General features: G+C 40.2%; 1 protein-coding gene across 2 annotated transcripts in view; it reads right to left on the reverse strand.

Moving 5' to 3' along the window:
* The window catches only part of EML6 (EMAP like 6), a 272,017-nt gene that overhangs the window by 76,152 nt on the left and 183,499 nt on the right, over positions 1 to 12,366 (reverse strand). For both annotated transcript variants that reach the window (XR_009210040.1, XM_032176630.2), the window contains exons 18-22: positions 11,612 to 11,712; positions 10,117 to 10,319; positions 7,734 to 7,845; positions 7,369 to 7,496; positions 2,999 to 3,140 (exon numbers count right to left, since the gene is read on the reverse strand). Coding sequence is in view for 1 of the 2 variants with exons in the window: in XM_032176630.2 (XP_032032521.1) it covers positions 2,999 to 3,140; positions 7,369 to 7,496; positions 7,734 to 7,845; positions 10,117 to 10,319; positions 11,612 to 11,712 (686 nt within the window). In the remaining variant the exon portion in view is untranslated. The remainder of the gene's footprint in view (positions 1 to 2,998; positions 3,141 to 7,368; positions 7,497 to 7,733; positions 7,846 to 10,116; positions 10,320 to 11,611; positions 11,713 to 12,366) is intronic.

Genomic DNA, 12,366 nt, shown 5'->3' on the forward strand with positions numbered 1-12,366 from the left:
AAAATTAGTTGAAAAGTTATTTTTTGTAGAGGCGAAACCTAGCCTGTACAAAAAATATAGAAATAAGCTGAGTGCAGTGGCTCATGCCTGTAATCCCAGCGCCTTGGGAGGCCAAGGCAGGTGGATTGCTTGAGCCCTGGAGTTCAAGACCAGCCTGGGCAACGTAGCAAAATCCCATCTCTACAAAAAATACAAAAATTAGCCAGGAACATGGCACATGCCTGTAATTCCAACTACTCAGGAGGCAAGGTGGAAGGATCACTTGAGCTTTGGAGGCGGAGGGTGCGGTGAGCAGTGATCATGCCATGGCACTCCAGACTGGATGACAGAGGGAGACCCTGTCTCAAGAAAATAAAATTAAACATCTCTTATCCCCAAGTCCAAGGAAAATGATCACGATATCAAAAATACATTTTCAACTTCTATGAGGTTTGTTCATTCATTTGTGAGTATTTAAATACCTGGGGTTTTCAAAAAATAAGTGGGGTAAATGGAGAAAAGGAGTATAGGGTTAACAGGACCAGTATATTTGCTTCCAAGAAAAGAGGTAATATTTAAGAATAGGAGTTCTATAATAAAATTTCCAGATATTACGCTTTACATACAACTTGCTTTAGAGGACCTCATTCTTTTATATGCTCCAATTCTCTGATCCATGGATTGTAATGCATAACTCCAGAGGTGAAAGACGTTGTTCTTGCCTGTTCTGTCATGGGAAGAATGGAATCTGAACATTCTCCTGAGGGGTTTCTGGAAAACTAATTGGCACTAGGGTGATGGTGCTACATGAACCATGTTTTCTACTGCTTTGTAGGGTCACAAAGATATTTCTGAATCAGGAGCATGGACTTTGCAAAGGTATGTCTAAAAGGAAACGGATTCCAGAACATGCCTACCCTCTGCCACCATTCTCATTGTCGAGAGTTGTAAGCACACTCCAGGGATAGGACAGCCAGGTGGCCTTGTGCCAGGGCATTTAATACCGAGCCTCTTTACCAACTCCTCTGTTCATGGTATGCTGAAAGCTATGTTCATACCCAAAACTGATGTGCCAGTACTGAGACAATGAAAATACAAGCCTGCCCTTGAAGAGCATCATCAAGATTAGGTTAACCACAATCTATCATACAGACCAAGACACGTTTGAGAGTGAAAAGGAAATCTATTAATAATTATACCAGAACGACAGGGGTAAACTGGGTTGAATGGTTATCCTATCTAAGATGGCTCAATAGTTGTTCTTTTCAACTAATTTTTAACTTAGGGAATAAAGTCCATTCACTGACATTCAAGTCCTTCACAGTGAGGACTTGGCCTATCATTCCCACAATATAAACTAGTGGCCAAAATGATTCTAGCTTGTAGTGATTAAGAGCATGGGCTTTGGACTTAGATTTGGGAAATTCTGCCTCCACCATTTACCAATCCCCCAGAGTCTAGTGTAAAGACAGGCAACACGGCAGAGGGAAATAGTATTAAGCAGCGGCCACAGGTGTGTTCTCAAGAGTCACCACTGCATGGGTTTGAATTTGGTTCCATTACCTACTAAATGTGCAAACTAATTAAGCTTCCTGTGCCTCAGTTTTCTGATTTGTAAGTGGCAATAATAATAGCCTTACTCATTCGGTTCCTACAAAGACTACATGGAAAGAGCTGGCATAGTTGCTGGCTCAGCCATATTAGCCACCATCACTATTGTTACTACTGTTTTGACACCTTTCTTCATTTTATTGCCCTAGAATACAATCCTCATGTCTGCTTATAAAATTACTCAGTACAAATATTTTAGGGTCAGACCCCAATCTCATCCTTCCCTCTTAAGAACTTTTGCAGATCCTTCAAGCCTCAGCTCTTGTCACCTCCCTGATGAAGCATTTCCAAGCAGTAGATGTCCTCTGAGGCTCCAGGGTACTTTGTGCCAAATATCTTTAGTTTGTCCTTTTTCGCATCCCTTTTTCACATCCCTTTTTTTGCCCTTGTCCACCCTGCTCTGTGCCTGAAGCTGGTCTGCATGGAGAGCGTCAATGGGCTCCCTCGTCCTCTGGTTTCTCGTTGAGTTTGGCCAAGGGGGAGCATGGGTGGCAGATTAGAGAGATGGAGGAAGAATAGGGAGGCCGGGCCATTTATTGCCCTGGCTGCCTCCCGCAGGGTCACTGCATGCTGGCAGAGTCCCCTACTATCAGTCGTGGCTCCTTTCAGGCTGTCATCTCATGCGGCTCTCAGATTCAAGGTTGCAGCAATTGTCCCCTCCTCCTGCCTCTTTCATGCCCAGGGCCAGTGAGAGCGGCCGCCATTACTAGCTGCATAGCGCTGCACTATCCCTGGTCATTTCCTCACACCTTCCCCATCCCTTTATATAAACAGTCCCATTTTAAAGACTCTCCTCCAATTACCCAATTTGAATGGATATGTTGCTGGGACTCTGATCAAGTCCTGTCTATCTCTGACACTAGAGATGGGACCATTCATCATGGGATCCCCTGTGCCTGCCACACAGAAGCTACTTAATAAATGTTTGCTGAATTTGTACCTCTCAGTACACCTCGTAGTTCTAGTGCATTTAGGTGTTCATGACATATTTACTCATTTCTTAAGTATTATATTTCTATATAATTGATGTTTGTTTTCAAGTCATAAAATAAGTTCTGGAGACTGTTAGTTACAAAATAAATAGCATTCTTTAAAAGTTGATGAATTTCAATTGACTCCCACAGCTCTCGATGAGAAGAGGAAGGACATATTGCCCCCAGGTGGCAAATATCTGTGCAGTACAAGGAAAATGAAGTGAAAAATGGAGCTGGATTAGGCCAGCCTTCTGGAATAATTCTACATGTGCTTAGTTATGACTGTAGCAACCAATATAAAATTCTCATTGCCCAGCATATTTTTGGGCATATAACATGTGCCCTCAGTAAACATTAATTAAATGAGTGAATAAATCTGACACATTCTGTTACTTGTAAATACTCTGACAGATGCGTAAGGTGGTGTTATGTACCTTTTTTGAGTTTCCGTACTGCCAGCATACGGTGCTGGGCAGATAGTTCCCAGATGCGAAGTGTTTTATCATCGCTCACTGTTGCACAGATGGGCAGGAGAGGGTGAGCTGCCAACCCCCACACTTCTCCTTCCATGTGCCCCTGTGGGAGAGGAAAAGGGGCAACATAAACTCTACTTACACTGTTTGGCTAGCCCTTCTTTAGCCTGGTGCTGCATATTCAGTCCAAGAGTATCATAAAAAGGCACAAATAGGAACAAACACACTTTGAGCTTCCTTGAACCAAAATGATCACCCGAAATAATTTTTTCATTTAAACTTGAATCTACAGCTGGACCTACACGATGCTAAATCATTCATTTGCAAAGCAAAACATGAACTCGTTGCTTATCGGTTTTGTTTATATGACGCCAAACATCTTTCCATTTGGAAACATCCAGGTAAATGGTGAAATGCCTGCTTTTCTGTTGTTTGATACTAAATAAACATAGTATATATGTACCCTCCTAGTAAAGCAGCTTAATCGTAAGGACACAAACCACTTCCTTCAGTTAAATCATATTCTAAAAGATGCAGGTATGACCCATTCATGTCAGTGAAATTGAAGAGCAATACTCTCATTATTTATGCAGTTTTAGTCCTTTGAATATGTAGCATTCGGCAGAGCAGAAATAAAGGAAGCTAAATTTTCATTTCAAGTGTCCTCAGTGTAGCTCAGGTTCTGCGTCTGTTCACAAATTGGTCTTTTCATGTGCCAACAATGAACATCAAAAACTGAAAGGTGGTTAATAAGCACTGGACCAATTCCATATACCTTTATCTTATCACAAACACACTTGGCTGGCTTAGAATAATAACTAAGATAAAGCAGTATTTTTTTATAATGAACACTTAACAGGGGGAAAATGAATTTGATTCTCATAATTTTTCACTCAATAGTGCAGTGTAAAGATCAGTGCTACAGAGCCATAAAGCAGACCAGATTAACTGTTTACTGAATTTTTGCTTTTTAATGGCTAATTATAAAAAGGCTTTGCTTAGTAAAGCAAAAAGGAAGCCCATACACAGGCATCTGAAAGGTGTTTGTAGCTGGAATGCTTTGGGGAACAGGTGGCTTTCCAAAGAGAAATTGGATGATTCCAATTTAACTGAGAAGCTGTTTGAGCAAAACAGTAATTTGGCAGAAGATGTAAAGTTCCAAATACAGCTGACATTCAAATATGAGAAAATGAGGGCTGAAGGGTACAGACATTGTTTTTGAATTTGTTGGATTTGAGGACACCCTACATCCCCAGTTTTCTAGTCTTCTCTTCAGAAGCCTCCCAGCCCGAGAGTCACAGTCAGGGTACAGCTCAGGGGTCAACCTCACATCTTCCCAGACTGACTCTGCTTGAAGCTCTTCTACAGACTGAGCCCCTTTGTGTATTTTAGTTAAGAACAGGATTGTGGGACCCAGAGATCCTTTTAAACCACTGCCTTATATTGATATCAAAATTGTATTTCCTTAATCTGTTTATTTTAATCCCCATGTAACACAGAATCGGACAGTAAGCAAGGCAGGCTTGAAGGACCTTGAATGGCTCAAGGAAATGGGCTTAGGATCCTGCTTTACTGCTGATCACCCATAAAGCTGATCATAAACAGCTGTATAACTGCGAGCTGACTGCTTCAAAGCACACATGACGGGAAGTGCCACAACCCATCACCTGCCATTCTCCTCTCCCCTAACCTTATTTTCTCTTAAAAAATAAGCAGTCTATTCCAAGTGTGATTGGATTGCCGTGACACCAAAACTGGCAAAGTGGTTCTAAAATCTTCTTCCAGCAGGACAGTCCATTGTCTCACGCACACTGCCTCCACAGTTCCTTCACTTTCCCTTGGTGTCTCTATCGTCTCTCAGAACAGGACTGTGACATGGTCCTGGGCAAGCAGGAAGCCCTTATTCCACTGCACATACACATAGCACAGAGCAGACCTGGGCAGGAGCCCAACAAACATTGACTGAACTGAAATACTGAGTTCCACCTAAGAGGAATAGCAAATGAGAGAGCAGAAGAGGAAAAAAAGATGCTGAAAAAAAAAAAGAGAGAGAATGGTACACATGTAGGTGGCAAAGATGGTAACTAACATCTGGTCTGAAGCTTCCACCAGCTCAACCAGCCACACCCCATAGCTCAGGGGCTTTCCTGCAGTGTCCAGGCTAAGAGACGTGGGGAACAGCCTGGTGAAGTGAAAAAGGGCTCTGGCAAACCTTGGAATCCCAGCTCTGCAGTTCTTAGCATTTGACTGTGGGTAATTTTCTGGGCTTTAGGTCCCTCATCTATAAAACAATTTAACAGAGCCAATCTGTTGTGGAGATAAGACAAATTTTGTACAATGGTATTGCCTGACACAGAGTAGGTGCTCAATATATGACTGCTGTGGTTATTTTTCTTATTAGAGCAATAGAAACAAACACAGGAAAGAATAGAATTGTAGAGAATTAAGAAGTGAAAAGCCTTTATCAAGCATAAAACATATTTAAACCAAACTACCTCAAGTGTAACAAAGTAAGAGAGAAAACAAAATTTAGATCTTACAGTATTATTTAAATCATATTGGGGCATAAATCTTCCAAAATATCTAGCAATATAGCATACATGGAAACAATTTACATTATCAAACATTTGGAGATTAAAAAGTAAATAAATACTTTTCAGTAAAATTAAATGAGAAGTTATGGCCAGAAAAAAAAAGATTAGTTTGGAAGAAAACAACAAAAGCAAGAACAGCTGGAGAACAAAGACATCATGCCTCAAGGATGCATCTCCAGCCTAGTTCTCCAGCCTGGCTGCAAGGCACGACCAGCTGCAGAGCTTTCGGAGGTTTGTTTTTAACATAGATTTTTTTTCTTTTAAAAACACAGATTTGTTCAGGATATCCAGGGTGGGACTTGGGCACCTGTGTTTTTAAAGCCTTGCAGTGTCCTGAGCCATAGTGTATATGCACATGTGTTTCCATGATACAGTAAGTCAGAGGGACCCTCTCAGTGGGATTTGGGGATTCACTCCTAATACAGCAAGCCTGCAGGCATCACTCAGAGATCAAGGCAAGGAGGGGAAGCTCCTGCACTGGAATCTTGGAAGTTCTGAATGCTCATATGATCAGTGCATTTTCTTTTCCCTCCAACTTCTGAACACACATCCTTCACCCCTCACCATGCCTCTTCCACCTAAATGTGGTCTTATCCATCACCAAACTGGGCAGGACTACCTACGCACCTCCACATCCTACCGCATCCCCACCCTTGAGGTGAGATTTTATCATTTCTTGGCTCCTAAAGGGTTCTGTTGCATTTATTTTAGTTCAACTTTACCTAAATATGACTTTTGAGGGAAGACAGGGATTAAGGAGGATGCAATGTGTTTATGTGGATCAAGGCTGAGACTATAGTGAGGCCCACATTCCAAAGGGGCACGGGTGCATCTGGCATGTGGGGAGCAGGTAACTTGTCTTGTTCATTTTATGGATGGACAGATTGACAGGACTTATACCTAAAGGCACCTCTTCCACACCTGGACCCAATTTAGATGATGAGATTCTGGATTTTGAGCAGATCCTGTCATGTGATAAGGCTCTTGGGGACCTTGGGGGTGGAGGTAAAGGATTCTGTATGTAGTAGGGACATGAATAAGTGGTGGCGAGAGGGTGGCCAGTGATGGTGACCCTCATGGTCCTCTTGGTTTTCACATTCTTGCATAATCACCTCCCTTTGAGTGTGGTATGACCTGTGGCTTGTTTCTAACCAACAGAATATGGCAAAGGCAATGGAATGTTATGATTCCACATATGTGATGACATAATTATGTAACATGAGATTGTAGTGTCTATTTTTTTCCCTCTGTATTTGGCTTTGAGAAAGCAGCAATGTTGGGAAACCCTATGTGGCAAGGAAATGTGGGCAGACTCTGGGAGCTGAAAATGGCCTCTGGCCAACAGCCAGAAAGAAAAAAAAAAAGCCCTTAGTCTTCCACTTACAAGCAACTAAATTCTGCCAACAACATGAGTGAGCTTGGAAGAATCTTCCCCAGTTTAGCCTCAGATGAGACCATAACCCTGGCCTTTATTACAGCCTTATAAAACACTAAGCAGAGGATCCAGTTAAGCTGTGCTCAGATTCCTGATCCACAGACACCGTGAGAAAATAAATGTGTGTTGTTTTAAGCTGCTAAGTTTGTGGCAATTTGTTACACAGCAATAGGTAACTAGTTCAACTCTTGTGCAACCCTGACTGAGTGCCTCCTTAAGTTTTGCAACCTAAGCAACAACTTTGCCTCACCCTAGTCCCAGCCCTGATGTGAACTGCAGTTTAGAATACGTACAAACAGTACCTGAACAAGCAGTGTCATTGGGCCACTCTTATCGATTTCCAGAATCTCTCCATTTTTTGTTCCCACCAGGATATGTCCATGTCCCAAAGTGATGGCACGAATTGAAGGGTTATCTTCCAAAAGCAAGCCTGGGGAAGGGGATGGTATATTTAACACAATAACAAAAACAACTGCTTATTAGTATAAATTCAATTTTTATAGCTCCAAAGAACTAGGTACTAGGCAGTCAGCCTTGACATTTCTACCAGAGGAAGAGAGTTCTAAACATGGAAGAGGGATTTGCTAATAGTTTTCTAAAAACTTTAGTACAATCTTCTCCATCCCTATGAATACAAAGATCTCTATTACATGTTTGGGAGTGGCACCTTTTGAGCTAGTCGACAATGCTGATCTTTTAATGGCATAAGTCTTCAAACATCTTTCAAACATATCATCCCAGAGCTCCACGATGCCGTCCTTTCCACCTGTTACAAAGCCCTGTGAAGGCACACATGAGAGGTGTTATATACACATCAAAATGACCAATTACCCACTTGGCCCCAGGAGGATTCCCCGTGGGTAAGGAAGCTTTGTGGATGTTATCTTCCTAAATATATGAGATGGAAAACTCTGGTGATAACAATGTTTGAATAATATTTTCTGGGAGCATTTCTCCCACACTTCCCTAAGCAAGATTAAGCACGTTCTCATCATGTGTCCAACTGCACTCTCCTCAGAACACTGGTTGGCAGCTGGCCCACTGATCAAGGATGGCTCTGCCTGTGCCCAGTCTCCCAACCAGAATATGGTTCCTACAGAATGGAACCAGCTTCAAAACCTAGCAGAGTTTCTGGTATCTCACATACTCTGACCAAATAGATTGAAGTTAACATCACAGTTTAAAATTATTGTTAAACATTTAAAAATAAAAGTCATGTCCAGAAGAAAACATCATTATTTATTCAGAGTAACTTAGGTACTTTATATAATGAAACTATCCTATTTCATTCAATAGACACAATTTCCATAATTAAAATCCAGATTAATTTTTACAAAAACCTGGAAAGTAAAAAGCTTAACATATTGGATATTTTTTACTGAACAGTGATCTTTATTCCTGTTCTAAGCTTATACTTTTTTGGCTGTACTAGTTTTCCTTTCTGGTAATTTATTATATATACCAACTGTTCTTTGAGGTTTTTTTTTTTTTTTTTTCCCTAAGAAAAAAGCTGAGTAATTCATTGCTTCCTCGGCAACTTTTAATGCATTTTTATGAAGTTTACAAAGAAATAATATTTCAAAGTGTATAACATTAAATATCCTTATTCTTATATAGAATTTGTACCCAGGAAAATTCATTCCCCAAATTAAATTTAAATGCAGTATATTATTTTGTGATATCCTTGTCTTTTCTCATGATTTTGCAGCTTAATTTACCAAACGACAAGAGCTTAAACAAGTTACACCATATCTACTTCTGGGCCTACAGAAATTCTTTCTTCTTCTTTCATCTTTTCTAATACTTGCAGTTTAACCAAAAACATATGTACCAGTAAAAACAAAACAAAACAAAACAAAAAAAAACAGCTTAGCCACCAAAACAACCATTATAGTTGCATACCTAACAAGAACCTACTTTTGTAGTAGAATCAACACATTTGCCTAAGGACAGGTAAACGAAAATTGAGGCCTGGGTTAGGAGTAGTAGGTGGCTTAAACTGGAGGTCAGAGGGCACAGATGAAGTGGTACTACCAGCAAACTGGAAATAACTGAAGAGAAGTTGATATTTGCTGGCAAGTTGATTGAATAAAGTGTTTTAAAACACTGAAGGTGCTATGGTTTAAATGTTAGTCCCCTCCAAAACTCATGTGGAAATTTAACTGCCTCTGTAACAGTATTAAGATGTGGGAACTTTCAGAGGTGACTAGACCACGAGGGGTCTGCCCTCATGAATGGATTAATGCCATTATTGTAGGAGTGGGTTCATTACAAAAGGGTGATTTTGGCCCCTTCCACTCTTATTGGCCCTTCAGCCACTGGGTAACACAGCAAGAAGGCCCTTCCCTGTTGCAGCCCCTTAATCTTGGACTTCCCAGCCTCCAGAACTGTGAGCCAATAAACTTCTGTTCATTATAAAGCACCTAGTCTCAGAAATTCTGTTACAGCAGTAAAAACAGACTAAGAGAGAAGGTAAGTATAATCTTTGTAGGAGGACACTGCAAGGCAAGTAGACAGACCAGGGAAATGATGATGAGTTTGAATAGTAATATGGCCAGTGAACAGTCTTCACTCTAACACTCTTGTTAAAGCTGAGCCTTTCTATACAGGAGCAAACTAGTTATGGATGTAAATTTATCATAGCAAATGGATGTGTGGAACAATAATATAACCACTCAGTACTTTTAAGTCTCTGCCCATTGTGTCACCAAGGAGGAAGACAATGCTGAAGTATTTCTCAGGACTCTTCTGCTGCTAAGTGTCCACATTTACCCTGGCACTTCTTAAGGGACTCTTATGAGTGGGAGCCAGGAAGAGCATGTGTGGAAAAAGTGGAGAGAAGATGCATATAAAGAAACAACTATAAACGAAATTCTAAAAATATCTTTGCTTTCCTCCCTATTGTCTCTTGACTGAGCTTCATGACAACTACTTCCTAATTCAGACAGGCCTGTTTTAGATACAGGCATCCTCTTGGTGGGCCATCCTAAGACTACCTTATAATTTTAGAAGGCTGATGAGGAAAATGAATGCTGATACGCAGGCCATACCTTATCCAGTGCATACATAGCAAACACAGGCCCATCATGAGCTTTCACTGTCTTCAGTAGTAGAATGTCTTTCCAAATAAAAATATCTCCAGTAGCTGCTCCTGAGAACACTAGATCTTCCATTCGTCCGTAAGAAACACACATCATTGTTTCCAATTTTCCAACGCTTCCAAAAGTTCCTCTTTTAGAAGTGAAGCCCCCACCTAGAGTGGACCAAGAACAGTTATTACTTTAAAAAATCTGGCACTTCCTATAAGCATGTAGAAGGACTACTTCTGTGAGAAACCTGGTGTTTCTCATTAGGTATTTACATAAAGATGTCTAAAAGTGGCAGAGAACATCACAAACAAAAGTATTCTAAGAGTGTTTCTCATTCATTCATTAACTCAGTGTTTACTGAATCCCTACATGTGGTAAGTGCAGCGCTCACTGTTGGGATATGAAGATGAAAAGAGGGTTCCTGAATTCAAGGAACTCAGAGTCTGGCTGGAGAGAGGAATCAATATGCATCTCAGTCCAAGACATGCGTCTAACTGAGGCTCAGCACAAGTTCTGTGTCAGCCAAGAGAAAGAGTGACTAAGTGCCTGAAGGAGCAAAGTCTTCATGAATGCTGACCAAAAACGATAAAAATAGTACTGACTGTAAACGTAAAATACAAGCATGTTATATGTGCTCTGCTTATTTATCACAGCAATTTTGGGGTGAGAAAAATGAATTGTTTTGTAGGAAAAGGTAGTATACGGGAGAAGCCATTAGATTTGTCCCTTACACATTCACATTTCCCCACCCACCCTGTCACTGAGAAACCCAGCTTTATTCAAGACAGCTATGCACAGGCTGGCTCTCCAGACATATTGGGTGGCATTACCTTCTTTTAAAAGCAAAATGCACTGGAACAGAACCTTATTCACGTTTTGTGCATAATAAGTTAGGGCTTGGTACCAAAGCTGATACCAAGAATTCAGATTCAATTGTATTAAGTCTGACTTATTAGTGAGAAGAATGAGATATCCTCCATGTTTTCTCATGCTTATTTACTCTTCATTATTATCAACATTAAATCCACCAATATTTATTGGACCACCTATTTGTGGGCAGACTCAGGGTTTAATTCAGGTTTAAATTCAGTAATAGATAAATAAAGGAACTCTCCAAATAGATAAAATTTTATTCACTCAACCAAAATGATTATTTTATTTCCTGTGCAGTAGTCTAACGTAATTGCTGCTTTCAGAACAGATGACTAAATATAAAAATGATTCTTTTCACAGCAGAACATTTTCCAAAGCTTTCTAGGTATTGATGAATATGCATAGCATCATATAGAGTGTTCTAAGCTTCAAAGCATTCTAAGCGAATTTGGGAGATCATTTTTTTAGGCACATTTTTATTTTAGATTGCAGAGACAAGCCAGGTAGTAGCAACAGTTTGTTTTTTCTTTCCAGCTAGGGTAAAGCTCTCAATCACATAAGTGATAAACCCAAACGACAGTACCTGCTTGTTGCCAGAATTTGATGTGTTTTATCCCAACTGTAACCAGTTTGTCAACATGGTGTGGGTTACACTTTACCACAAATATCTTATCTTTATGTCCTCTGTAAAAGACAAATAGGAAATAAAATTCTAGTTTGGATGGAAGCAATAACAGTTTTATTAAAAGCATGCGTTTGGTCTAATTTTAAGCACATCTAACAGGATGACTAAATTAGAAAATGGTTTAAAATCCACACAGGCATCTACATTAAAATAATGAGCTTTGGCTTTTCTTTGCATGTTTGAACCCTTTCTTCTTACCCTAATATTGCTGCCACAGTTTATTTACTTATACTTTAAACAAAGTAATAAAATATTTAAAACATATCATAATGTCTCCATAAGATAAAATTAATGCCACCACTGTGGGGTTGCAAGTTATTCTGGGGATGTGCAGAAGGAAAGAGACAGTATTAACTCCTCTTTTCCTCCTCTTGTGCAGGAGGAAAGGACAGTATTAACAAAAAGCTTCACATGAATCACTCTTGCTGTAGAAAGCATTGCTCCAGGTTAAATGGGTTTTCAGCTGGAAACATATTGTTTAGAAGTTGAAGCCCTGGACCCACAGCTATGGAAAGACAAAGGATGTCTTCTATTGATTCGAGGCACTTTGGGATGCTGCACATTCAGAGATGTAGGTTTATAACCCAAGGGGCAGAAGGACAAATATAAATGCAAAGGCCAATTGTAGAGCTGGGCTGTAGACTTGGCATCTC

The sequence above is a fragment of the Hylobates moloch genome, unplaced genomic scaffold, assembly GCF_009828535.3.
Source record: "Hylobates moloch isolate HMO894 unplaced genomic scaffold, HMol_V3 SCAFFOLD_15, whole genome shotgun sequence".
NCBI lineage: Eukaryota > Metazoa > Chordata > Mammalia > Primates > Hylobatidae > Hylobates > Hylobates moloch.